At 52.4% G+C, this 26,809-nt stretch overlaps 1 protein-coding gene and 1 long non-coding RNA gene across 5 annotated transcripts in view; both read right to left on the bottom strand.

Annotated features, from left to right (window-relative positions):
- The window catches only part of ppp1r21 (protein phosphatase 1, regulatory subunit 21), a 37,624-nt gene extending 17,953 nt beyond the window's left edge, over positions 1–19,671 (bottom strand). For 2 of the 4 annotated variants that reach the window (XM_062462898.1, XM_062462900.1), the window contains exons 1-13: positions 19,095–19,671; positions 18,027–18,095; positions 16,342–16,494; positions 15,257–15,358; positions 13,902–14,125; positions 12,910–13,004; positions 11,960–12,012; positions 8,838–8,987; positions 7,702–7,803; positions 7,316–7,404; positions 6,634–6,770; positions 6,042–6,134; positions 4,537–4,664 (exon numbers count right to left, since the gene is read on the bottom strand). In XM_062462898.1, coding sequence (XP_062318882.1) covers positions 4,537–4,664; positions 6,042–6,134; positions 6,634–6,770; positions 7,316–7,404; positions 7,702–7,803; positions 8,838–8,987; positions 11,960–12,012; positions 12,910–13,004; positions 13,902–14,125; positions 15,257–15,358; positions 16,342–16,494; positions 18,027–18,095; positions 19,095–19,148 — 1,449 coding nt within the window. In that variant the 5' untranslated portion in view covers positions 19,149–19,671. The remainder of the gene's footprint in view (positions 1–4,536; positions 4,665–6,041; positions 6,135–6,633; positions 6,771–7,315; positions 7,405–7,701; positions 7,804–8,837; positions 8,988–11,959; positions 12,013–12,909; positions 13,005–13,901; positions 14,126–15,256; positions 15,359–16,341; positions 16,495–18,026; positions 18,096–19,094) is intronic. The other 2 variants (XM_062462899.1, XM_062462901.1) reach the window with 2 other exon arrangements.
- A 4,562-nt stretch (positions 19,672–24,233) lies between these two features.
- LOC134021839 (uncharacterized) lies at positions 24,234–26,805 on the bottom strand. Its single transcript, XR_009930585.1, has 2 exons — positions 25,548–26,805; positions 24,234–25,468 (listed from the first exon to the last, which is right to left on the bottom strand). It is a non-coding gene; the product is annotated as an uncharacterized LOC134021839 (long non-coding RNA).
- Between the last annotated feature and the right edge of the window lie 4 nt (positions 26,806–26,809).

Raw genomic sequence — 26,809 nt, 5'->3', positions numbered from 1 at the left:
CTTGGAGGAGGTGATGGTGAGGGAGGAGTGTGTGTGTGTACCTTGGAGGAGGTGATGGTGAGGGAGGAGTGCGTGTGTGTATAGCTTGGAGGAGGTGATGGTGAGGGAGGAGTGCGTGTGTGTGTGTACCTTGGAGGAGGTGATGGTGAGGGAGGAGTGCGTGTGTGTGTGTACCTTGGAGGAGGTGATGGTGAGGGAGGGGTGCGTGTGTGTGTGTACCTTGGAGGAGGTGATGGTGAGGGAGGAGTGCGTGTGTGTGTGTACCTTGGAGGAGGTGATGGTGAGGGAGGAGTGCGTGTGTGTGTGTGTGTACCTTGGAGGAGGTGATGGTGAGGGAGGAGTGCGTGTGTGTGTACCTTGGAGGAGTGTGTGTGTGTGTACCTTGGAGGAGGTGATGGTGAGGGAGGAGTGCGTGTGTACCTTGGAGGAGGTGATGGTGAGGGAGGAGTGTGTGTGTACCTTGGAGGAGGTGATGGTGAGGGAGGAGTGCGTGTGTGTGTGTACCTTGGAGGAGGTGATGGTGAGGGAGGAGTGCGTGTGTGTATACCTTGGAGGAGGTGATGGTGAGGGAGGAGTGCGTGTGTGTGTGTGTACCTTGGAGGAGGTGATGGTGAGGGAGGAGTGCGTGTGTGTGTGTACCTTGGAGGAGGTGATGGTGAGGGAGGAGTGCGTGTGTGTGTGTGTACCTTGGAGGAGGTGATGGTGAGGGAGGAGTGCGTGTGTGTGTACCTTGGAGGAGTGTGTGTGTGTGTGTACCTTGGAGGAGGTGATGGTGAGGGAGGAGTGCGTGTGTACCTTGGAGGAGGTGATGGTGAGGGAGGAGTGCGTGTGTACCTTGGAGGAGGTGATGGTGAGGGAGGAGTGCGTGTGTGTGTGTGTACCTTGGAGGAGGTGATGGTGAGGGAGGAGTGCGTGTGTGTGTGTATACCTTGGAGGAGGTGATGGTGAGGGAGGAGTGCGTGTGTGTGTACCTTGGAGGAGTGTGTGTGTGTGTGTACCTTGGAGGAGGTGATGGTGAGGGAGGAGTGCGTGTGTACCTTGGAGGAGGTGATGGTGAGGGAGGAGTGCGTGTGTGTACCTTGTAGGAGGTGATGGTGAGGGAGGAGTGCGTGTGTGTATACCTTGGAGGAGGTGATGGTGAGGGAGGAGTGCGTGTGTGTGTACCTTGGAGGAGGTGATGGTGAGGGAGGAGTGCGTGTGTGTGTGTACCTTGGAGGAGGTGATGGTGAGGGAGGAGTGCGTGTGTGTGTGTACCTTGGAGGAGGTGATGGTGAGGGAGGAGTGCGTGTGTGTGTGTGTACCTTGGAGGAGGTGATGGTGAGGGAGGAGTGCGTGTGTGTGTACCTTGGAGGAGTGTGTGTGTGTGTGTACCTTGGAGGAGGTGATGGTGAGGGAGGAGTGCGTGTGTACCTTGGAGGAGGTGATGGTGAGGGAGGAGTGCGTGTGTACCTTGGAGGAGGTGATGGTGAGGGAGGAGTGCGTGTGTACCTTGGAGGAGGTGATGGTGAGGGAGGAGTGCGTGTGTACCTTGGAGGAGGTGATGGTGAGGGAGGAGTGCGTGTGTACCTTGGAGGAGGTGATGGTGAGGGAGGAGTGCGTGTGTGTGTACCTTGGAGGAGGTGATGATGAGGGAGGAGTGTGTGTGTGTACCTTTTAGGAGGTGATGGTGAGGGAGGAGAGTGTGTGTACCTTGGAGGAGGTGATGGTGAGGGAGGAGTGTGTGTGTACCTTAGAGGAGGTGATGGTGAGGGAGGAGTGTGTGTGTACCTTGGAGGAGGTGATGGTGAGGGAGGAGTGCGTGTGTACCTTGGAGGAGGTGATGGTGAGGGAGGAGTGCGTGTGTGTGTGTACCTTGGAGGAGGTGATGGTGAGGGAGGAGTGTGTGTGTGTGTACCTTGGAGGAGGTGAAGGTGAGGGAGGAGTGTGTGTGTGTACCTTTTAGGAGGTGATGGTGAGGGAGGAGTGCGTGTGTACCTTGGAGGAGGTGATGGTGAGGGAGGAGTGCGTGTGTACCTTGGAGGAGGTGATGGTGAGGGAGGAGTGTGTGTGTGTGTACCTTGGAGGAGGTGATGGTGAGGGAGGAGTGTGTGTGTGTGTACCTTGGAGGAGGTGATGGTGAGGGAGGAGTGTGTGTGTACCTTGGAGGAGGTGATGGTGAGGGAGGAGTGTGTGTGTACCTTGGAGGAGGTGATGGTGAGGGAGGAGTGCGTGTGTGTACCTTGTAGGAGGTGATGGTGAGGGAGGAGAGTGTGTGTACCTTGGAGGAGGTGATGGTGAGGGAGGAGTGTGTGTGTGTGTACCTTGGAGGAGGTGATGGTGAGGGAGGAGTGCGTGTGTGTACCTTGGAGGAGGTGATGGTGAGGGAGGAGTGTGTGTGTACCTTGGAGGAGGTGATGGTGAGGGAGGAGTGTGTGTGTACCTTGGAGGAGGTGATGGTGAGGGAGGAGTGCGTGTGTGTACCTTGTAGGAGGTGATGGTGAGGGAGGAGAGTGTGTGTACCTTGGAGGAGGTGATGGTGAGGGAGGAGTGTGTGTGTACCTTGGAGGAGGTGATGGTGAGGGAGGAGTGCGTGTGTGTGTGTACCTTGGAGGAGGTGATGGTGAGGGAGGAGTGCGTGTGTGTACCTTTTAGGAGGTGATGGTGAGGGAGGAGAGTGTGTGTACCTTGGAAGAGGTGATGGTGAGGGAGGAGTGCGTGTGTACCTTGGAGGAGGTGATGGTGAGGGAGGAGTGCGTGTGTACCTTGGAGGAGGTGATGGTGAGGGAGGAGTGCGTGTGTACCTTGGAGGAGGTGATGGTGAGGGAGGAGTGCGTGTGTACCTTGGAGGAGGTGATGGTGAGGGAGGAGTGCGTGTGTGTGTGTGTGTACCTTGGAGGAGGTGATGGTGAGGGAGGAGTGCGTGTGTGTGTACCTTGGAGGAGGTGATGGTGAGGGAGGAGTGCGTGTGTGTACCTTGGAGGAGGTGATGGTGAGGGAGGAGTGTGTGTGTGTACCTTGGAGGAGGTGATGGTGAGGGAGGAGTGCGTGTGTACCTTGGAGGAGGTGATGGTGAGGGAGGAGTGCGTGTGTACCTTGGAGGAGGTGATGGTGAGGGAGGAGTGCGTGTGTGTGTACCTTGGAGGAGGTGATGGTGAGGGAGGAGTGTGTGTGTGTACCTTTTAGGAGGTGATGGTGAGGGAGGAGAGTGTGTGTACCTTGGAGGAGGTGATGGTGAGGGAGGAGTGCGTGTGTACCTTGGAGGAGGTGATGGTGAGGGAGGAGTGTGTGTGTGTGTACCTTGGAGGAGGTGATGGTGAGGGAGGAGTGTGTGTGTGTCTGTACCTTGGAGGAGGTGATGGTGAGGGAGGAGTGTGTGTGTACCTTGGAGGAGGTGATGGTGAGGGAGGAGTGTGTGTGTACCTTGGAGGAGGTGATGGTGAGGGAGGAGTGTGTGTGTACCTTGGAGGAGGTGATGGTGAGGGAGGAGTGTGTGTGTACCTTGGAGGAGGTGATGGTGAGGGAGGAGTGTGTGTGTACCTTGGAGGAGGTGATGGTGAGGGAGGAGTGCGTGTGTACCTTGGAGGAGGTGATGGTGAGGGAGGAGTGTGTGTGTACCTTGGAGGAGGTGATGGTGAGGGAGGAGTGTGTGTGTACCTTGAAGGAGGTGATGGTGAGGGAGGAGTGTGTGTGTGTACCTTGGAGGAGGTGATGGTGAGGGAGGAGTGTGTGTGTGTGTGTACCTTGGAGGAGGTGATGGTGAGGGAGGAGTGTGTGTGTGTGTGTACCTTGGAGGAGGTGATGGTGAGGGAGGAGTGTGTGTGTGTGTGTACCTTGGAGGAGGTGATGGTGAGGGAGGAGTGCGTGTGTACCTTGGAGGAGGTGATGGTGAGGGAGGAGTGCGTGTGTACCTTGGAGGAGGTGATGGTGAGGGAGGAGTGTGTGTGTGTACCTTGGAGGAGGTGATGGTGAGGGAGGAGTGTGTGTGTACCTTGGAGGAGGTGATGGTGAGGGAGGAGTGTGTGTACCTTGGAGGAGGTGATGGTGAGGGAGGAGTGTGTGTGTACCTTGGAGGAGGTGATGGTGAGGGAGGAGTGTGTGTGTACCTTGGAGGAGGTGATGGTGAGGGAGGAGTGTGTGTGTACCTTGGAGGAGGTGATGGTGAGGGAGGAGTGTGTGTACCTTGGAGGAGGTGATGGTGAGGGAGGAGTGTGTGTGTACCTTGGAGGAGGTGATGGTGAGGGAGGAGTGTGTGTACCTTGGAGGAGGTGATGGTGAGGGAGGAGTGTGTGTACCTTGGAGGAGGTGATGGTGAGGGAGGAGTGTGTGTGTACCTTGGAGGAGGTGATGGTGAGGGAGGAGTGTGTGTACCTTGGAGGAGGTGATGGTGAGGGAGGAGTGTGTGTACCTTGGAGGAGGTGATGGTGAGGGAGGAGTGTGTGTGTACCTTGGAGGAGGTGATGGTGAGGGAGGAGTGTGTGTACCTTGGAGGAGGTGATGGTGAGGGAGGAGTGTGTGTACCTTGGAGGAGGTGATGGTGAGGGAGGAGTGTGTGTGTACCTTGGAGGAGGTGATGGTGAGGGAGGACAGGGAGGAGAGGAGACACTCTGAGGTGGTTCGCAGCTTCTGGGAGACGCTGGGAAGACCCTCCTCCAGACTGGCCTTCTGACTGTAGTGCTGAGAAAGTTCTGACACACACACACACACACACGCGCACACGCGCACACGTTAGATCAACCAAGTTGGACAAGCACTACCTTACTTTCTATCCTATTTTATATTGTATAGTGTGGTTAAGAAATATTTCAAACAGTTTACATTTTCTAAATGTTATATTCAAGATTCTTATGTTTCTCGTACACACCTTCCTGCCACAATAAATTCCTTGTTTGTGTAAACTTAATAAAGCTGATTCTGATTTTGACCAGCTTCACTGTTTAATGGATTCAAAGGATCTTAACTAGTCACATGTAATGACATCTTCTTTCCCTAAACTGTTTGTATAGTGCTGTGTAAAGTACTGTGTATAGTGTTGTGTATAGTGCTGTGTAACGTGTTGTGTTATGATAAATGAAGCATAGCGCAAGTTCAGTCAGGCAAGTCCGCTCCCTGCACTCGGGCATCTTCTACAATGTTTCACTACTAACTCCCCCCACTAAGAACGCTCTTCTTCCCTCTCTCCTATGTTGGGCTGTCATATGGTTCGGTTCGATCATCGCTCCCGTCTATCAATTAACGCTGTCGAAGAATCACATGATCGTGCCTTTTATTAAGCTTATCTCCCCGTGTAGTTTCTCCAGGCCATCAAGTGCGCGACCCTCCACCTCCCCGTCGCCGCCTGGTTCCTGTCTCTATCTTCGACTCATTGGTCGTCGGCTGCCGCCACCAGTGTCTGGACTCCGTGGGGGATTCTTCTCGGATGTCGGGGGGAATGTCCCTGTACTTACTGTAAGTCGCTCTGGATAAGAGCGTCTGCTAAATGACTACATGTCAGGCAGGCGCCCGCTGATCTATGATTCCCCACGGGGTCTAAGCTCCAAACTTTGTAGTACAATTACCAGTCCGTAATAACATCACTCTACTCATACCTGGTCTCTCCTGATTGAAATAGTGTTAAAAAAAACGGTACTCTGATACCAAGTTGGTATTCAAAAACAAAAAAACTGTACGACTTTCTGAATTTAGGGTTGTACAAGGTCTACCCGGTACCCATGGAGTTGGGAATTTAGGACGCTGACAAGCACAGCGTTGCCAAAAAGATCTCACCAGAAGTCGCAAGTGGTCCTCTGAAAAGTCACTGAAAGTTGCTAGATTTGTCGCTAGTAGCTAGATTCGCTTTAGATTCGGGAAGGCAAAAAGTCACGCGACAAAGTTGTTCAATTGGCAACACTGGACAAGCATAAGACGCCGGCATGGCAACAAGCAGCTGCTGCTGTGGGGGCTCCACTAACACCTGTCCTCATTCTCTCTCCTCCTCCAGTGTACCTCAGGGTTGAGGTAAGTGTTGTGCTGAAGTACAGTAAGTGTTGTGTTGAAGTACAGTAAGTGTTGTGTGATTGGCTCACCTTGGAGGGCGTCATGGAGACTGTGCAGAGCAGCAGCCAGTTGAGTGAACGCTGCAGAACAGCTGCTCTGAGGCAGGGCCTGCTCCCTCTGAGCTGCACACACACAGAGACACACACACAGAGAGAGACACACACAGAGACACACACACAGAGAGAGACACACATACACAGAGACACACACACACACAGATATTGAAACATATCTTTACTTCCCAGAGTCTAGGAGAAAATTATATTGACCAACTATTCGTGTTTACTGGGGGTCAGATGGCTGAGCGGTTAGGGAGTCGGGCTAGTAATCAGAAGGTTGTTGGTTCGATTCCTACACTGATGTAGACATAGACTGATGTAGATATAGACTAACTAAACTGAAATAAGCTGAAATAGAGCAGAGAGACTTACAGAGCAGAGTTATATAGATCTAGAGCATGCAGACTTACAGGGCAGGGTGATATAGATCTAGAGCATACAGACTTGCAGGGCAGGGTGATATAGTTCTAGAGCAGACAGACTTACAGGGCAGAGTGATATAGATCTAGAGTAGACAGACTTACAGAGCAGGGTGATATAGATCTAGAGCAGACAGACTTACAGGGCAGGGCCAGCAGGGTGATGTAGCTCTGCAGCTTCAGGAAGATGGCCGTGACCCTGGTCAGGTCTCTCTGCAGATCTTGGTTCTTAGAGGAGAGAGCTGGAGGACACAGAGATGCCTCACATTCCTCCTGCAGGCTGCACACAGGAGGCAGGGTCACACACCCACACACAGAAACACACACACACACACACCTCCTGAAGGCTGCACACAGGAGGCAGGGTCACACACCCACACACAGACACCTCCTGAAGGCTGCACACAGGAGGCAGGGTCACACACCCCCACACACACACACACACCTCCTGCAGGCTGCACACAGGAGGCAGGGTCACACACCCACACACACACACACACACACACACACACACACACACACACACACACACAGACACACACACCTCCTGCAGGCTGCACACAGGAGGCAGGGTCACACACCCACACACAGAAACAGACACACACACCTCCTGCAGGCTGCACACAGGAGGCAGGGTCACACACCCACACACAGACACACACACAGACACACACACCTCCTGCAGGCTGCACACAGGAGGCAGGGTCACACACCCACACACACACACACACACACACACACACACAGACACACACACCTCCTGCAGGCTGCACACAGGAGGCAGGGTCACACACCCACACACACACACACACACAAACTCCTGACCTCTTGAGCTGGTAAGGTAGAATCTTCTGGAGGAAGTGTGTGTATGATGAGAAGTGATCTGCAAATTCCTTCAGCTTCACCACAGTTTCCTGTCAATCAAACACAGCACAGATCAGCCTGTCAATCAAACACAGCACAGTTCAGCCTGTCAATCAAATACAGCACAAATCAACCTGTCAATCAAACACAGCACAGATCAGCCTGTCAATCAAACACAGCACAGTTCAGCCTGTCAATCAAACACAGCACAGTCCAGCCTATCAAACACAGCACAGTTCAGCCTGTCAATCAAACACAGCAAATTTCAGGGACCTGGAACGGTACATTCAGCGGTATACTCCACAATGACCTCCATCCTCCTCCTCAACCGGCCACCCCACCCTCACCAGTACAGTGACCGTGTCCTCTGTGATGCTGTGGTGCAGTTGCAGCAGTCCGTCCTCTAGGGGGCGCACATACGCTGCGTTCTCATGCAGGTACTGGGAGAACTGCAGGGGGAAAGGGCTGCAAGTTAAATCACAGCGGGTCTGGAGTCTGGGGTCTGGGGTCGGGAGTCTGGGGTCGGGAGTCTGGGGTCGGGAGTCTGGGGTCGGGAGTCTGGGGTCGGGAGTCTGGGGTCGGGAGTCTGGGGTCGGGAGTCTGGGGTCGGGAGTCTGGGGTCGGGAGTCTGGGGTCGGGAGTCTGGGGTCGGGAGTCTGGGGTCGGGAGTCTGGGGTCGGGAGTCTGGGGTCGGGAGTCTGGGGTCGGGAGTCTGGGGTCGGGAGTCTGGGGTCGGGAGTCTGGGGTCGGGAGTCTGGGGTCGGGAGTCTGGGGTCGGGAGTCTGGGGTCGGGAGTCTGGGGTCGGGAGTCTGGGGTCGGGAGTCTGGGGTCGGGGGTCTGGGGTCGGGGGTCTGGGGTCGGGGGTCTGGGGTCGGGGGTCTGGGGTCGGGGGTCTGGGGTCTGGGGTCGGGAGTCTGGGGTCGGGAGTCTGGGGTCGGGAGTCTGGGGTCGGGAGTCTGGGGTCGGGAGTCTGGGGTCGGGAGTCTGGGGTCGGGAGTCTGGAGTCTGGGGTCTGGGGTCGGGAGTCTGGGGTCGGGAGTCTGGGGTCGGGAGTCTGGGGTCGGGAGTCTGGGGTCGGGAGTCTGGGGTCGGGAGTCTGGGGTCGGGAGTCTGGGGTCGGGAGTCTGGGGTCGGGAGTCTGGGGTCGGGAGTCTGGGGTCTGGGGTCTGGGGTCTGGGGTCGGGAGTCTGGGGTCGGGAGTCTGGGGTCGGGAGTCTGGGGTCGGGAGTCTGGGGTCGGGAGTCTGGGGTCGGGAGTCTGGGGTCGGGAGTCTGGGGTCGGGAGTCTGGGGTCGGGAGTCTGGGGTCGGGAGTCTGGGGTCGGGAGTCTGGGGTCGGGAGTCTGGGGTCTGGAGTCTGGGGTCGGGAGTCTGGGGTCGGGAGTCTGGGGTCGGGAGTCTGGGGTCGGGAGTCTGGGGTCGGGAGTCTGGGGTCGGGAGTCTGGGGTCGGGAGTCTGGGGTCTGGGGTCGGGAGTCTGCTAACCCTCTGGTTGAGTGGGGAGATGGGCTGGATGGAGGAGTCCAGGGGGTGGATGTGCAGTCTCTGCTCGGTGTAGGAGTGGAAGTTCAGCAGAGCAGCAACGAGGTCCTTGACCAGCAACACAGCCTGACCAGCCACATCCCTCGCCTTCAACTGGAGGAGGAGGAGCAAGAGGAGGAGGAGGAGAGAAGGAGAGGAGAGAAGAGAGGAGGTGGAGGAGAGAAGAGGACAAGTGGAGAAGGGGAGGAGGTGGAGCGAGAAGTTAGGATTAGTAAGAAACTGTATCAGTGTTAGGACACTAGTGATGGTCTAGTAGTGATGGTTTAGTAGTGTTGGGTTAGTAATGTTGGTCTAACAATGTTGGTTAACAGTGTTGGGTAAGTAGTGCTGGTCTAGTAGGGTTGGGTTAGTAGTGCTGGTCTAGTAGTGTTGGCTAGTACATTTACATTTAGTCATTTAGCAGACGCTCTTATCCAGAGCGACTTACAGTAAGTACAGGGACATTCTCCCCGAGGCAAGTAGGGTGAAGTGCCTTGCCCAAGGACACAACGTCATTTGACACAGCCGGGAATCGAACTGGCAACCTTCAGATTACTAGCCCGCTTCCCTAACCGCTCACCCACCTGACTAGTAGTGTTGGGTAAGTAGTGCTGGTCTAACAGTGTTGGGTAAGTAGTGCTGGTCTAACAGTGTTGGGTAAGTAGTGCTGGTCTAGTAGTGTTGGGTAAGTAGTGTTGGTCTAACAGTGTTGGGTAAGTAGTGCTGGTCTAACAGTGTTGGGTAAGTAGTGCTGGTCTAGTAGTGTTGGGTAAGTAGTGCTGGGGTAACAGTGTTGGGTAAGTAGTGCTGGTCTAACAGTGTTGGGTAAGTAGTGCTGGTCTAACAGTGTTGGGTAAGTAGTGCTGGTCTAGTAGTGTTGGGTAAGTAGTGCTGGTCTAACAATGTTGGGTAAGTAGTGCTGGTCTAACAGTGTTGGGTAAGTAGTGCTGGTCTAGTAGTGTTGGGTAAGTAGTGCTGGTCTAACAGTGTTGGGTAAGTACTGCTGGTCTAGTAGTGTTGGGTAAGTAGTGCTGGTCTAACAGTGTTGGGTAAGTAGTGTTGGTCTAACAGTGTTGGGTAACAGTGTTGGGTAAGTAGTGTTGGTCTAACAGTGTTTGGTAACAGTGTTGGGTAAGTAGTGTTGGTCTAACAGTGTTGGGTAACAGTGTTGGGTAAGTAGTGTTGGTCTAACAGTGTTGGGTAACAGTTTTGGGTAAGTAATGTTGGTCTAACAGTGTTGGGTAACAGTGTTGGGTAAGTAGTGTTGGTCTAACAGTGTTGGGTAAGTAGTGTTGGTCTAACAGTGTTGGGTAAGTAGTGTTGGTCTAACAGTGTTGGGTAAGTAGTAGGGATGGGAAGATTCACCGATTCGCATCGATGCATCGGCATAAAAGCTCACGATGCGATGGCCCGGATCAAAAAAGTATGCACCGGATACAAATGTGGGATGAATCGCGATGCATCGTTTCTAACATTTTTGCATCGGTATAATAAGATGTATTTATATAGAATCGTGTGTAGGCGAACACCATTTAGTATTTAGAAATGTGACCAATGATTTGTGACCAATAATTTTATATTTAGATAGATTCCTCCTCTCGCGCTCTCATCTCCACTGCTGTCAGTGGCCGATTCTCGTCAAGTCTCTCGGCCAAGTTTCGCGCGAGTTGGAGGCGTTTTCGGGCGAGTGTTATCATGGCGAATTACACGTTCCTACGAATTGCAATAAATCCAAGGTTTGGCAACACTTCGGATTTTACAAGAAAGATGGGCAATTTGACAAGACCCATGCAATTGGCAAGATATGTCGTGCTGCTATAAAGTATACAGGGAGCACGGCTAATTTAGGTAGTCACCTGAAGAGGCTACATGGTATTTGTGTGGAGACGTCTGCCTCCCCCTCGGATTCAGCTATGGCTACAGTCAGTGGCTAGCTCCACCGGTACCCCGAGCAAGAATAGGAAGCTATTCTCCGAGAAACAAATCCCTGTTGTGTACGACAAAGTAAGACGAGAGATAGCTGAGTCATTGAGAAAAACCTTAAAGTAGGACGTATTAGTTCAATTTAGTGTGTGGTGTTATGACTGTTTACAGCAGCTTGTGACTGCCAGTAATAGTTTACCCTTTTTTACATTCAGAGAACACAACAGGAAATAAGGGCTGGTTTAAGGCAAGGTCCAGGCCTGATGTTATTTTATCTTTTGTCAGAGACTGCTTAATATGTGAAGTAAACCTTTCACTTGTTTAGTTAATTGATGATTTGCTGTCTGACAAATAAATCATTATGTACCATATTAAATTGCATAGCATCATATTCTTTTGCATCGCATCTCATTGAATTGCATCGTGTCGAATCGCACTGCATCGCAATAGGGGTGAATCGTATCGCATTAGTAGTTGCTTTTATGTATCTTTAATGTATCGGATCGTTGGCAGTGCATCGAGATGTGTATCGCATTGTCCTCAGTGATGGAGATGCACATCCCTAGTAAGTAATGCTGGTCTAGTAGTGTTGGGTAAGTAGTGCTGGTCTAGTAGTGTTGGGTTAGTAGTGTTGGTCTAACAGTGTTGGTCTAACAGTGTTGGGAAAGTAGTGTTGGTCTAACAGTGTTGGGTAAATAGTGCTGGTCTAACAGTGTTGGGTGAGTAGTGCTGGTCTAACAGTGTTGGTTAAGTAGTGTTGGTCTAACAGTGTTGGGTAAGTAGTGTTGGGTAAGTAATGTTGGATAACAGTGTTGGGTAACAGTGTTGGGTAACAGTGTTGGGTAAGTAGTGCTGGTCTAGTAGTGTTGGGTAACAGTGTTGGGTAAGTAGTGCTGGTCGAGTAGTGTTGGGTAACAGTGTTGGGTAAGTAGTGCTGGTCTAGTAGTGTTGGGTAACAGTGTTGGGTAAGTAGTGCTGGTCTAGTAGTGTTGGGTAACAGTGTTGAGTAAGTAGTGCTGGTCTAGTAGTGTTGGGTAACAGTGTTGGGTAAGTAGTGCTGATCTGGTAGTGTTGGGTAACAGTGTTGGGTAAGTAGTACTGGTCTAGTAGTGTTGGGTAACAGTGTTGGGTAAGTAGTGCTGGTCTAGTAGTGTTGGTCTCACCTGGTGCCGCCGGTTGTGTGGAGGAACATTTAAACTGTTGAAGTGATGATACTCTGGAGAGGAAGAAGAACACAGTACGTTTCTCCAGGTGGATGTGAGGGTTAGAAGAGCCCTACAGACGTACTGTATAAACAACAGGCCCTACAGACGTACTGTATAAACAACAGGCCCTACAGACGTACTGTATAAACAGGCCCTACAGACGTACTGTATAAACAACAGGCCCTACAGACATACTGTATAAACTGCAGGCCCTACAGACGTACTGTATAAACTGCAGGGCCTTATTGATGTACTGTATAAACTGCAGGCCCTATAGACATACTGTATAAACTGCAGGCCCTACAGACGTACTGTATAAACTGCAGGCCCTACAGACGTACTGTATAAACTGCAGGCCCTACAGACGTACTGTATAAACAACAGGCCCTACAGACGTACTGTATAAACAACAGGCCCTACAGACGTACTGTATAAACAACAGGCCCTACAGACGTACTGTATAAACAACAGGCCCTACAGACGTACTGTATAAACAACAGGCCCTACAGACGTACTGTATAAACAACAGGCCCTACAGACGTACTGTATAAACAACAGGCCCTACAGACATACTGTATAAACTGCAGGCCCTACAGACGTACTGTATAAACAACAGGCCCTACAGACATACTGTATAAACTGAAGGCCCTACAGACGTACTGTATAAACAACAGGCCCTACAGACATACTGTATAAACTGCAGGCCCTACAGACGTACTGTATAAACTGCAGGGCCTTATTGACGTACTGTATAAACTGCAGGCCCTATAGACATACTGTATAAACTGCAGGCCCTACAGACGTACTGTATAAACTGCAGGCCCTATAGATGTACTGTATAAACTGCAGGGCCTACAGACGTACTGTATAAATACACACAACAGAAGAAAGGAGTGTGGCTAGCTTACGGGTGTCGTTGAAGGGCACCTTCTCCTGGATCACACTGCTGTTCTCCTGCACCTGTCTGCTCAGCTCCACCTGGCACCCGCTCAGCTGCTGCTGGCTGCAGGGGCACAGTACACCCACGTCTGTCCAGGTGTGTGTGTGTACAGGTGTGTGTGTGTACAGGTGCGTCTGTCCAGGTGTGTGTGTGTCCAGGTGCGTGTGTCCAGGTGTGTGTGTGTGTGTACAGGTGCGTGTGTCCAGGTGTGTGTACGTGTGTCCAGGTGTGTGTGTGTGTGTATTCAGGCGTGTGTGTGTGTGTCCAGGTGCTTGTGTCCAGGTGTGTGTCCATGTATGTGTGTGTGTGTGTGTCCAGGTATGTGTGTCCAGATGTGTGTGTGTGTGTGTCAAGTTGTGTGTGTGTGTGTGTGTCCAGGTGTGTGTGTCCAGGTGTGTGTGTGTGTCCAGGTGAGTGTGTGTGTCCAGGTGTGTGTGTGTCCAGGTGTGTGTGTGTCCAGGTGTGTGTGTGTGTGTATTCAGGTGTGTGTGTGTGTGTCCAGGTGCTTGTGTCCAGGTGTGTGTCCAGGTATGTGTGTGTGTCCAGGTATGTGTGTCCAGATGTGTGTGTGTGTCCAGGTGTGTGTGTGTGTCCAGGTGTGGGTGTCCAGGTGTGGGTGTCCAGGTGTGGGTGTCCATGTGTGTGTGTGTGTCCAGGTGTGTGTGTGTGTCCAGGTGTGTGTGTGCGTGTCCAGGTGTGTGTGTGTCCAGGTATGTGTGCGTGTCCAGGTGTGCGTGTGTGTGTGTCCAGGTATGTGTGCGTGTCCAGGTGTGTGTGTGTGTGTCCAGGTGTGCGTGTGTGTGTGTCCAGGTATGTGTGCGTGTCCAGGTGTGTGTGTGTGTGTCCAGGTGTGTGTGCGTGTCCAGGTGTGCGTGTGTGTGTGTCCAGGTATGTGTGCGTGTCCAGGTGTGTGTGTGTGTGTCCAGGTGTGTGTGCGTGTGTCCAGGTGTGTGTGCTCACCACTCTTCCGCCCGGGCCCTGCACTCCCGGGCCTCTCTCTCCAGGGTGTGAGCCTTGAGCTCCAGGCGTGCGGTCTCCTGGGCCAGCCGGTCCTCCCCAAGGGCACACCTGGCCCTGAGCCCTTCCAGCTGGGCCTCCACCCGCTCACGCTCCTGCTGCAGCTCTTCCACAAGCGCCTCCAGCTGGGACAGCTGACGCTGGTGCTGCTCCCCCGCCTCGTAGAACTGGGAGAGGACCAGGGACCAGAACACACTGTTTATGGCCTCCGATCCCCTCCTCTTCTCCTCCCTGCCCCCCCTCTCGCCTTCTCCTCTCCTTCCTGTCCCCCTCCTTCCTGTTCCCCTCCTCCCTGTCCCCCTCCTCCCTGTCCCCCTCCTCCCTGTCCCCCTCCTCCCTGTCCCCCTCTCCCCTCCTCCCTGTCCCCTCCTTCCTGTCCCCCTCCTTCCTGTTCCCCTCCTCCCTGTCCCCCTCCTCCCTGTCCCCTCCTCCCTGTCCCCCTCCTCCCTGTCCCCCTCTCCCCTCCTCCCTGTCCCCTCCTCCCTGTCCCCCTCTCCCCTCCACCCTGTCCCCTCCTCCCTGTCCCCCTCTCCCCTCCACCCTGTCCCCTCCTCCCTGTCCCCCTCCTCCCTGTCCCCCTCCTCCCTGTCCCCCTCCTCCCCATCCCCTCCTCCCCGTCCCCCTCTCCCCTCCTCCCCGTGCCCCTCTCCCCTCCACCCCGTCCCCCTCCACCCCGTCCCCCTCCTCCCTGTCCCCCTCCTCCCTGTCCCCCTCCTCCCTGTCCCCCTCCACCCTGTCCCTCTCTCCCTCCCTCCCTGTCCCCCTCTCCCCTCCTCCCTGTCCCCCTCCACCCTGTCCCTCTCTCCCTCCCTCCCTGTCCCCCTCTCCCCTCCTCCCTGTCCCCCTCCACCCTGTCCCCCTCCACCGTGTCCCTCTCTCCCCTCCTTGTCCCCCTCTCCCCTCCACCCCGTCCCCCTCTCCCCTCCACCCCGTCCCTCTCTCCCCTCCTCCCTGTCCCTCTCCCCCGTCCCTCTCCCCCCTCCACCCCATCCCTCTCTCCCCTCCTCCCCGTCCCCATCTCCCCTCCTCCCCGTCCCCCTCTCCCCCCCGTCCCCCTCTCCCCTCCACCATGTCCCCCTCTCCCCTCCACCATGTCCCCCTCTCCCCTCCACCATGTCCCCCTCTCCCCTCCACCATGTCCCCCTCTCCCCTCCTCCCTGTCCCCCTCTCCCCTCCTCCCTGTCCCCCTTTCCCCTCCTCTGTCCCCCTCTCCCCTCCTCCCTGTCCCCCTCTCCCCTCCTCCCTGTCCTCCTTTCCCCTCCTCTGTCCCCCTCTCCCCTCCTCCCTGTCCCCCTCACCTGAATGTGCAGTCTCTCATTCTCCTCAATCTTCTTCTGCAGGTCTTCATCAAACACAATCTGGGTTTGACCCTGCTGGGAAGGAGAGTCTCCTTTGCCCTGCTGAGACACACAGTGGAGGCTGTAAACTACACCCTTTACCCTGGGACAGGAGGTACAGGCTGTAAACTACACCCTTTACCCTGAAACAGGAGGTACAGGCTGTAAACTACATCCTTTACCCTGGGACAGGAGGTACAAGCTGTAAACTACACCCTTTACCCTGAAACAGGAGGTACAGGCTGTAAACTACATCCTTTACCCTGAAACAGGAGGTACAGGCTGTAAACTACACCCTTTACCCTGAAACAGGAGGTACAGGCTGTAAACTACATCCTTTACCCTGAAACAGGGGGTACAAGCTGTAAACTACATCCTTTACCCTGACACAGGAGGTACAGGCTGTAAACTACATCCTTTACCCTGGGACAGGAGGTACAAGCTGTAAACTACACCCTTTACCCTGACACAGGAGGTACAGGCTGTATACTACACCCTTTACCGACACAGGAGGTACAGGCTGTAAACTACACCCTTTACCCTGAGACAGGAGGTACAGACTGTAAACTACACACTTTACCGAGACAGGAGGTACAGGCTGTAAACTACACCCTTTACAGAGACAGGAGGTACAGACTGTAAACTACACACTTTACCGAGACAGGAGGTACAGGCTGTAAACTACACCCTTTACAGAGACAGGAGGTACAGGCTGTAAACTACACCTTTTACCCTGAGACAGGAGGTACAGGCTGTAAACTACACCCTTTACAGAGACAGGAGGTACAGGCTGTAAACTACACCTTTTACCCTGAGACAGGAGGTACAGGCTGTATACTACACCCTTTACAGAGACAGGAGGTACAGGCTGTAAACTACACCTTTTACCCTGACACAGGAGGTACAGGCTGTATACTACACCTGCCAACTTCAGTCAAGCTCTTTTGTGCAGCTGCTAAATGCTAATGCTAATTGTAAACAGCCTGCCAGCCATTCCTCCCATCCTCTTGTAGGGCATTCACATATGCCCTGGCTCTGAGCCCCACCTTGGTCCTCCTGCCCCCCACCCGGGCCTCGCTGGCAGACAGCTCCTCCTGTAGCAGCTCCACCCTCCTGGTCAGCTGCTGGTTCCTGAAGCTCAGACTGTCCATCTCCTGCTCTGCCTTCCTGAGGCTCTGCTCCCTCTGCTTCACCTGGTCCTGGGGGGGGGGGGGGGGGGGGGGCTGTTTATTTCACTATATATAATGTGTCATACATTTTACATAAAAAATCAAGACAGCAATGTGAATTCTGTTATCAATTTGTTTAGTTTTTATGAAAAAAACACAACAAAAAGTACCGATAAAATTACCATTAGAGTACCGGATTGATAAGCAGTATCGGAAACAGTAATACCGTTAAAATCTAAATGATACGCATCATTAGTCAGGGGTGAGTGTCTCAGGGATGAGTGTCTCAGGGGTGAGTGTGTCAGCGGTGAGTGTGTCAGCGGTGAGTGTGTCAGCGGTGAGTGTGTCAGCGGTGAGTGTGTCAGCGGTGAGTGTGTCAGGGGTGAGTGTGTCAGCGGTGAGTGTGTCAGCGGTGAGTGTGTCAAGGTCAGGGGTGAGTGTCTCAGTGGTGAGTGTCTAGTGGTGAGTGTGTCAGGGGTGAGTGTGTCAGGGTCCAGGGTGAGTGTGTCAGGGTCAGGGGTGAGTGTGTCAGGGTCCGGGGAGAGTGTGTCAGGGTCCGGGGAGAGTATGTCAGGGTCCGGGGAGAGTGTGTCAGGGGTGAGTGTGTCAGGGTCAGGGGTGAGTGTGTCAGGGTCCGGGGAGAGTGTGTCAGGGTCCGGGGAGAGTGTGTCAGGGGTGAGTGTGTCAGGGTCAGGGGTGAGTGTGTCAGGGGTGTGTGTGTCAGGGTCAGGGGTGAGTGTGTCAGGGTCAGGGGTGAGTGTGTCAGGGTCAGGGGTGAGTGTGTCAGGGTCAGGGGTGAGTGTGTCAGGGTCCGGGGAGAGTGTGTCAGGGTCAGGGGTGAGTGTGTCAGGGTCAGGGGTGAGTGTGTCAGGGTCAGGGGTGAGTGTGTCAGGGTCCGGGGAGAGTGTGTCAGGGTCCGGGGAGTGTGTCAGGGGTGAGTGTGTCAGGGTCCGGGGAGAGTGTGTCAGGGTCCGGGGAGAGTGTGTCAGGGGTGAGTGTGTCAGGGTCAGGAGTGAGTGTGTCAGGGTCAGGGGTGAGTGTGTCAGGGGTGTGTGTGTCAGGGTCAGGGGTGAGTGTGTCAGGGTCAGGGGTGAGTGTGTCAGGGTCAGGGGTGAGTGTGTCAGGGTCAGGGGTGAGTGTGTCAGGGTCAGGGGTGAGTGTGTCAGGGGTGTGTGTGTCAGGGTCAGGGGTGAGTGTGTCAGGGTCAGGGGTGAGTGTGTCAGGGTCAGGGGTGAGTGTGTCAGGGTCAGGAGTGTGTGTGTCAGGGTCAGGGGTGTGTGTGTCAGGGTCCGGGGTGAGTGTGTCAGGGGTGTGTGTGTCAGGGTCAGGGGTGAGTGTGTCAGGGGTGTGTGTGTCAGGGTCAGGAGTGTGTGTGTCAGGGTCAGGGGTGAGTGTGTCAGGGTCAGGAGTGTGTGTGTCAGGGTCAGGGGTGAGTGTGTCAGGGGTGAGTGTGTCAGGGTCAGGGGTGAGTGTGTCAGGGTCAGGGGTGAGTGTGTCAGGGTCAGGGGTGAGTGTGTCAGGGTCAGGGGTGAGTGTGTCAGGGTCAGGAGTGAGTGAGCTACCTTCAGAGCCGTGGAGCTGGCCTGTTCATCCACCACAGCCTTCTTCAGGACCTGGTTCTGGGCTCTGAGCTGGGCCAGAGGAGAGACATGAGGCCTTCTTCAGCAGATGATCCCTGCATTCCTACTGTAAGTACTGCACTGTATGCTCTCTTCTACTGAACTATACTGCAAGTTTGGAAGAGGGGCTCAAAACGGATCTGTGCTCATTGAAGTCCATAGTAACTGGACCCCCCCCCCTCCCTGGACTCGTGGACTAGTTTGAGTCTAATGAGCCTGTTCCTCCCAGAGAGTAAATACAACTTCAGCAGTTTCAGTCTACACAGGTCCATGACTCTGACCACTGAGATACAGTAGGAACTTTGCACATCTGCTCTGGATCTTCTGCTGTACTTTCTAAATGGACTATTTGTAAATTGCTTTGTATAAAACATCTGTTAAATTAACAAAATATCAAAAGAGAATGTATCATAACAGGAAACAGTTGTGCTGGAGGGGGAGGAGGGGCTGAACAGGAAACAGCAGACACCCTGTCAGCTGACTGACACCATACACCCATGCACTCGCTCGAGCTCTTCAGGATACTCATTCAGCTTTTATATTAACTAAAACGAGTCACTCATTTATAGTACTGGTTATAAAGTGATATAGGGTGTAATAGCCTTGTTTTGCTGACATGAGAAATTGGGGGGGGGTTAGAGCGCATCTTACTAAGATTCTTAGGTGACTTCCCATTCTGATTCTGATTCACTCTGTACAGTGTGGCTTACAATCACCACACGACACCAGTCATTTGTAAGACCTACATCCACTGAGGTAGATCTTGGTCTTGCTATTTTATAGGCATTCTGTTAACCGAAATACTGTCCAAATCCAGGCAGACAAAAGGGTCTGCGCCGAATATCTACCGAATCTAGCTGGCTAGCTCCGTCTAGAAGGGTAAATAGCAAACAGCAGTAAACAGTAAATAGTCAACAGCAGCCATTTCTACCTAGTGAAAACAAAAGAGCTAGTCCAGCTAGATCATATAATTATGTCGCTCCAACATCAGCTGGCATTGCTAGCACTTACCTTGGAATACTCCTGGGCCAACTTGCTGTATTTCGCTTGAAGGTCTCCAGCCATTTCTGACTACTTCTGCAGGCTGCTTAGCGAGACTGTGATGAACGATAGACGACTAGCTATGTATGCTATGCTAAGCTAGTTAGTTGCACAGAAATGACAACCGCAGCAAAGAAGCTACTTAGCTGGCTGGCTATCTAGCTACCGTTACGTTCTTATGACAGCAGCACTATCACCGGCATTGATGAGGAAATGCTAAGTGATCATCTGACTACTGACGCCGGATGTCATTTCAACTGAATGCACCTTGTTAGCTAGCTCGACAACTGGTCAGACATCTGCTAAGCACTACTGTAGCGTCTGGTCTAGTCGGTTATTTTCTGCTCTAGTCTAGGTAAATACTGTAAGGTACAACGCCCAGTCTACACTTGACTTCGCTTCATACAATAATTTCCCTACAGTAATAGAGCTAGCGTTGACACGCCAATGTTCAAATCGGTTCCATTTCAAATGTCTGTAACCTATCTATTATAGCTATAGACTTATCCGGGCGGCTGTCAAAGGCCAGGCCAATGAGTTTGGGTTCAAAGTTCACAAAAATAAAAAATGTAAGACCTGAAAAATATGACCTCTGGCGGCGGGAAGAGCTCATCACTCTTTTTACTAACGAAAGACAGCCATATACAGAGACACGATTTCATCAATGTCTCCCTTCCTGTACTTGAGCCAATCCTTTTCTTCATTTGATCGGATCCAAAGACATGGAAAATGTGACAAAAATGTAGAGGTTTCCCAGACAAATACTTGATATTTGGGTTATTGTCCAGGACATTCACTTGTAGAATAGAACAAAGAACTAGAGGTGAGGAAGTGAGTCTACTGTGAGGGAGCGGTGGGAGAGGTGATCATCAGTGTCACAAAAGATGAGCTCAGGCCTTCAAGCATGGTTCACCAGTATTGTCTCTCATGAAATATGCAGAAATAATCATGAAATCAATTATTTTATGAAGTATATGCTTTTATTTGTCCAAATGGCATATCTTTTGAGTGCATCCATGAGTGCTACAGCCTAGTATGAAATAGTGTGGCTGCTGACTGACACAGGAGAGCAGCATTGTGGGAGAGAGGGAGGAGGTGAAGAGGAGAGACAGAGGGAGGAGGTGAAGAGGAGAGACAGAGGGAGGAGGGGGAGAGAAGAGGAGAGACAGAGGGAGGAGGGGGAGAGGAGAGACAGAGGGAGGAGGGGGAGAGAAGAGGAGAGACAGAGGGAGGAGGGGGAGAGAAGAGGAGAGACAGAGGGAGGAGGGGGAGAGGAGAGACAGAGGGAGGAAGGGGACAGGAGAGACAAAGGGAGGAGGGGGAGAGAAGAGGAGAGACAGAGGGAGGAGGTGGAGAGGAGAGACAGAGGGAGGAGGGGGAGAGGAGAGACAGAGGGAGGAGGTGGAGAGGAGAGACAGAGGGAGGAGGGGGAGGAGAGACAGAGGGAGGAGGGGGAGAGAAGAGGAGAGACAGAGGGAAGAGGGGGAGAGAAGAGGAGAGACAGAGGGAGGAGGGGGAGAGGAGAGACAGAGGGAGGAGGGGGAGCGGAGAGACAGAGGGAGGACGGGGAGAGAAGAGGAGACAGAGGGAGGAGGGAGAGAGGAGAGACAGAGGGAGGAGGGGGAGAGAAGAGACAGAGGGAGGAGGGGGAGAGGAGAGACAGAGGGAGGAGGGGGCGAAGAGGAGACAGAGGGAGGAGGGGGAGAGAAGAGGAGAGACAGAGGGAGGAGGGGGAGAGAAGAGGAGAGACAGAGGGAGGAAGGGGAGAGAAGAGGAGACAGAGGGAGGAGGGAGAAAGGAGAGACAGAGGGAGGAGGGGGAGAGGAGAGACAGAGGGAGGAGGGGGAGAGAAGAGGAAAGACAGAGGGAGGAGGGGGAGAGAAGAGGAGACAGAGGGAGGAGGGAGAGAGGAGAGACAGAGGGAGGAGGGGGAGAGAAGAGGAGAGACAGAGGGAGGAGGGGGAGAGAAGAGGAGACAGAGGGAGGAGGGAGAGAGGAGAGACAGAGGGAGGAGGAGGAGGAGAGAAGAGGAGAGACAGAGGGAGTAGGGGGAGAGGACAGACAGAGGGAGGAGGGGGAGAGGAGAGACAGAGGGAGGAGGAGGAGGAGAGAAGAGGAGAGACAGTAGGGGGAGAGGACAGACAGAGGGAGGAGGGGGAGAGACCCAGGGAACCTCTCCTCCCTCCCCAGCCAACACTAACCCAGTACTCCTAAACCCAGGGAACCTCTCCCCCTCCCCAAACATTAATTGTAAAACCCAACGTCCCAATGACAAGTGCAAAGTACTCGTCCACTAGCTTACACTAACGTTACATTTTTTATCAAATTATCAGATGTTTGTATGCACAAAGAGTAGTGTAATTAATAGTAATAGTGCAGTGCCTGTGATGCAGTCGATGATTAATATGCCAGTGAAACACACAAATACAGATTACTTGAACTATAGATAGTGTACAATGCCCGTGATAAAATTGGTGGCACACACAAATTCCTGGAATTATAGATAGTACAGTACACGTGATGACAGTTGACAGTGACAGTCAGTGGTTTTGGTACCTATATGTCTCTTATCACAATTGAAATTCTGTCATCTCTGAAGTTCTTGTTCAATCTCCACATCTATTCTAGCCACTTATGCACATTATAAAAGCAATTTCTCATTATTTTAACCCTTTTGCTGCCTTCGGGTCACATGACCCAAAGGTTCATAACGAACCATCGTTGTGTTTACCAAATTTTACCCAATACAAAAACAAATAAAAATACTTTTCTTTTAACCTTCGCAATGTGAGGGGTCTGAGACAGCCCAACGGTTAAAAGAAAATGCTTCACTTTGTTTTTGTATGCGGTAAAGTTGTCGCAATACGACGGTGGGTCACAATGACTGATGGGTCACAATGACCTGAAGATAACACAAGGGTTAAACAAGTTGCCAATGCTCTGGTACGTCCATGCAAATGATTATGCAGCCAAAGAGGTGTTTGCTATGTTTACATTAAGATTTTTATTTTTACCTTTGTGCTATGCAATGCTATAAAATATCTTGTATTTGCTGTGTCACATTCTCATAAATATGACACAACTGACCGAGACTAAATTCATACAAACATTGTTTCCTGTCGCTATATCCATGCCTAAGATGCCTGGGTAAATAAAGGTTAAATTAAAAAAAGTACGAAATCGACCAATGAGGCTAAAGTGGTAGGAATAGCGCCCATGTTATGCGCACTTGTGATTATAATGTCATAATGTTGATTTGATGTTGAGTTTTGTGCACATTTGTAATGTGCAGGTAGTTGACATCAGTGAACACATTAATGTATGTAACAAAATCCACTGATCTATACTGAAAGTATCCACTTTATATTGTTGTTCTGTTATCTAGGCCAGCCTTTTATACATACAAGATAAAGGAAACCCTTTGAAAGCAGCTCATTAAATGTTATGCAGTCACCACTGAACTTATTGTAAATAAAATATCTCCAATGATCAATTAATACCACATCCAAAAAGAACAGTTCAATCATTGTAGTTTTCAGTATCTTCATTAAAAACCATCATTATAATATATCTAATCTTAATGTATACTAATATGTTTTCCACCCTAGCAGTACCAGTTGTTAATTCCATAACACATTAAGCTTCTATAAACACATACACTGCCAGTGGCTCCAGCTCTGTGTGGTTGCTTGGTAACTGTTGGCGTGGTGTGGTTGCTAAGGCGGTATGGGAGAGGGGGAAGGTGCAGCTCAGATTTCTAGTTGAATGAAGCCAAGTTAGTGAAGGGAGGAGGCAGGGGAGGAAGGAGGCTGAGGAGGCAGGGGAGGGAGGAGGCAGGGGAGGAAGGAGGCTGAGGAGGCAGGGGAGGGAGGAGGCAGGAGGCTGAGGAGGGAGGAGGCAGGGGAGGAAGGAGGCAGGAGGCTGAGGAGGCAGGGGAGGAAGGAGGCAGGAGGCTGAGGAGGAAGGAGGCTGAGGAGGGAGGAAGCAGGCAGAGGATGGAGGAGGCTGAGGAGGGAGGAGGCAGGGGAGGAAGGAGGCAGGGGAGGGAGGAGGCAGGGGAGGAAGGAGGCTGAGGAGGGCGGAGGCAGGGGAGGAAGGAGGCTGAGGAGGGAGGAAGCAGGCAGAGGATGGAGGAGGCTGAGGAGGGAGGAGGCAGGGGAGGAAGGAGGCAGGAGGCTGAGGAGGCAGGGGAGGAAGGAGGCAGGAGGCTGAGGAGGCAGGGGAGGGAGGAGGCAGGGGAGGAAGGAGGCAGGAGGCTGGGGAGGGAGGAGGAAGGAGGCAGGGAGGGAGGAGGCTGGGGAGGAAGCAGGCTGGGGAGGGAGGAGGCTGAGGAGGGAGGAGGCTGAGGAAGAAAGAGGCAGGGGATCAAAGAGGCTGAGGGAAGAGGCTGGGGAGGAGGCTAGGAAGGGAGGCTGGAACTGAGGTTGAAGGCTTGAGGTTAAGGGTCGTCTTTACACAGGCCAGTGCTGGGTGAGACCTTCTCGTCCTCAAGTGTCAACCTCCACACTGACGTGGAGGTTGACATGATGATGACAGACTGAATCAGTGCCTGGGAGGGGCAGGGTAGGAGAGATGGCTAGAAGGAGGAGGGGGGAGAGAGAGGTAGGGAGAGAGAGGGAGAGAGAGGGAGAGAGAGGGATGTTTGTGGAAAGTGTGTTTTGCCCCCAGCAGGTGGCAACGTTGATTCAAAGCGTGTCCTCGTTCGTGTTAGTCCTTTAGCCCTGGTGCATCCTGGGACACGGGAGGCTGTCCACTCCTTTAGCAGACACTATCTTTCAGAGTCACATTCAACTGCATATAGGAAGTACTGCAGAAGATCATGGATCAGAAGTGCAGAGTTCTATAGTATTTCGGTGGTCAGTGTCAAGGAACGGTCGGTTTTACCAGACAGTGCAAAGTAACCACATCTCAGCTACCAGGCTGAGAATGGACAACAAAGTAACACACTGTTACTTTGCTCTGCGGTACTTCCCATGTGGTCTGTTAGTTGCTTGGATGAAGTGTAAATTAATCAAATGTTAAAATGAAAATATTCATGTCTCATATTGAAACGCGTTACCGAAAAGCAACCACAGACACACAAAAAAAATTACACTGACAAAGCCAAGGTAAAACAAGACATTTTTATTTTGTAATACCATATATAATGCAATTGCATATCTTTGGCGAAAATAAACTTTATAAACATTTTATCAACAAAGGTTAGCATACAAAACCCAAAAGGTGTGTCTGCCAGAGAGCAGACAGCTGACGTGGATACATACTGGGCTGGAAGCTTCAGTTAGTCAAATGCAACAAAATGCTCTTTATAACCATAAGAATTAAAGAGAAAAAAAGTATTTTGGGGGAAAATCGCATAATGAATAAATCTTCAAGGACAGTTTTTAAACAAAGGATCACTGGGTGCTGTGTATGTGTGTGGGTGGGGGCAGCTAGCTGTTACCAGGGTTACCAGGGGCAGGGGGAAGTCCCAGACCCCCGCCATCCACGTTTCATCTGTCACCATGGAGACAGATGTATGTAGCCCACACATGCGCAGCAGTGTTGGCAGTGCCACCATGACAGAGCTAGCTAGCAGGGCAGAGTTGGCAGTGCCACCATGACAGAGCTAGCTAGCATGGCAGAGTTGGCAGTGCCAATATGACAGAGCTAGCTAGCATGGCAGTGTTGGCAGTGCCACCATGACAGAGCTAGCTAGCATGGCAGAGTTGGCAGTGCCAATATGACAGAGCTAGCTAGCATGGCAGAGTTGTCATTGACGCCATGACAGAGCTAGCTAGCATGGCAGAGTTGGCAGTGACACCATGACAAAGCTATCTAGCATGGCAGAGTTGGCAGTGCCATGACAGAGCTAGCTAGCAGGGCAGAGTTGGCAATGCCAATATGACAGAGCTAGCTAGCATGGCAGAGTTGGCAATGCCAATATGACAGAGCTAGCTAGCATGGCAGAGTTGGCAATGCCAATATGACAGAGCTAGCTAGCATGGCAGAGTTGGCAATGCCAATATGACAGAGCTAGCTAGCATGGCAGTGTTGGCAGTGCCAATATGACAGAGCTAGCTAGCATGGCAGAGTTGGCAGTGACACCATGACAGAGCTAGCTAGCATGGCAGAGTTGGCAGTGCCAATATGACAGAGCTAGCTAGCATGGCAGAGTTGGCAGTGCCACCATGACAGAGCTAGCTAGCATGGCAGTGTTGGCAGTGCCAATATGACAGAGCTAGCTAGCATGGCAGAGTTGGCAGTGACGCCATGACAGAGCTAGCTAGCATGGCAGAGTTGGCAGTGACACCATGACAAAGCTATCTAGCATGGCAGAGTTGGCAGTGCCATGACAGAGCTAGCTAGCAGGGCAGAGTTGGCAGTGCCGTGACAGAGCTAGCTAGCATGGCAGAGTTGGCAGTGCCACCATGACATAGCTACCTAGCATGGCAGAGTCAGCAGTGCAACCATGACATGGTCTTCAGGATCAATACTCAAATCAATACTCTTCTATTCAGCCATTGAGCCAAACAAGGGAAACAGCAGGCAAACTTGGCAGTGGTGGTTAGATGGACCCGCTCTACAGTGACACCAGGCGCTCTACACAGACACACACCAGCTGCTCTACACAGACACACACCAGCTGCTCTACAGAGACACCAGCTGCTCTACAGTGACACCAGGCGCTCTACACAGACACACATCACCCGCTCTACACACACACACACACAATCTGCTCTACACACTCCCAGTCACAGTGCTGGTGTCAGAGGGGAGCGTCAGCAGAGGGCCGTCGGCAGAGGGCCGTCGGCAGAGGGCCGTCGGCAGAGGGCCGTCGGCAGAGGGCCGTCGGCAGAGGGCCGTCGGCAGAGGGCCGTCGGCAGAGGGCCGTCGGCAGAGGGCCGTCGGCAGAGGGCCGTCGGCAGAGGGCCCAGCTAACGCAAGACGCATTCAATAGTCTCATAAATTAAATATAAATAAGTCAATGATTACTGAACAATGTTTGTCTGATTCACAGCAGGGTAATACCAGTGTATGTTTGAATTCCTCTTGAAAACTAACAAGAACGTTATATACCCACTACAAAAAAAAACATCTTAATACACACAAAAGGGAAAATAACTTATTTAGTTATTAAGTCCAATTAAGTTATCAAACTTTTGCTTTTTGCTTTAATAATTTTACCTCAATGATTAGCATCTCCCTTGGGAATCCCCCAAAAATCATAATTTATCTCATCGTTAAACTTTCAAAGCATAGTTTCAGAGTATTTCACGGCTGTATTTACAGCCTCAGCAAGTCCTGGACTGTGAGAGTCACATGACAGGTCCTGGCCTGTGAGTCACATGACAAGTTCTGGCCTGTGAGAATCACATGACAGGGTGACTTCCTGCCAGAGGAGGTTGTGAACACTGAGATGTTTCTGGAGGAAGAGCAGACGCAGCCTTTACACCGCTTACAGACTCACACCTGGCCTCAGCCTCCCTGACACACAATCTTGTTGCAGGTTTCTTTCACAACTTGCCTCCACTTCCTGTTTCCTGTGAGTAATCAGCCTGCCAGCCTGAGGCCTGCCGCCTCAGAGCAGCCGGGTCATTTCCTGGTTGGTGAGGCCTCCTCCCTTTCTGTTTCCTGGTGTGAGCAGAGACAAAGAGACTAGATCCATCCCTCCCTCTGTCTCCCCCTCCCTCTCTCAGTCTCCC

The sequence above is a fragment of the Osmerus eperlanus genome, chromosome 6, assembly GCF_963692335.1.
Source record: "Osmerus eperlanus chromosome 6, fOsmEpe2.1, whole genome shotgun sequence".
Classification (NCBI taxonomy): domain Eukaryota; kingdom Metazoa; phylum Chordata; class Actinopteri; order Osmeriformes; family Osmeridae; genus Osmerus; species Osmerus eperlanus.
The sequence above is the reverse complement of the archived record's forward strand: the minus strand, read 5'-3'. Positions and strand labels throughout refer to the sequence as shown.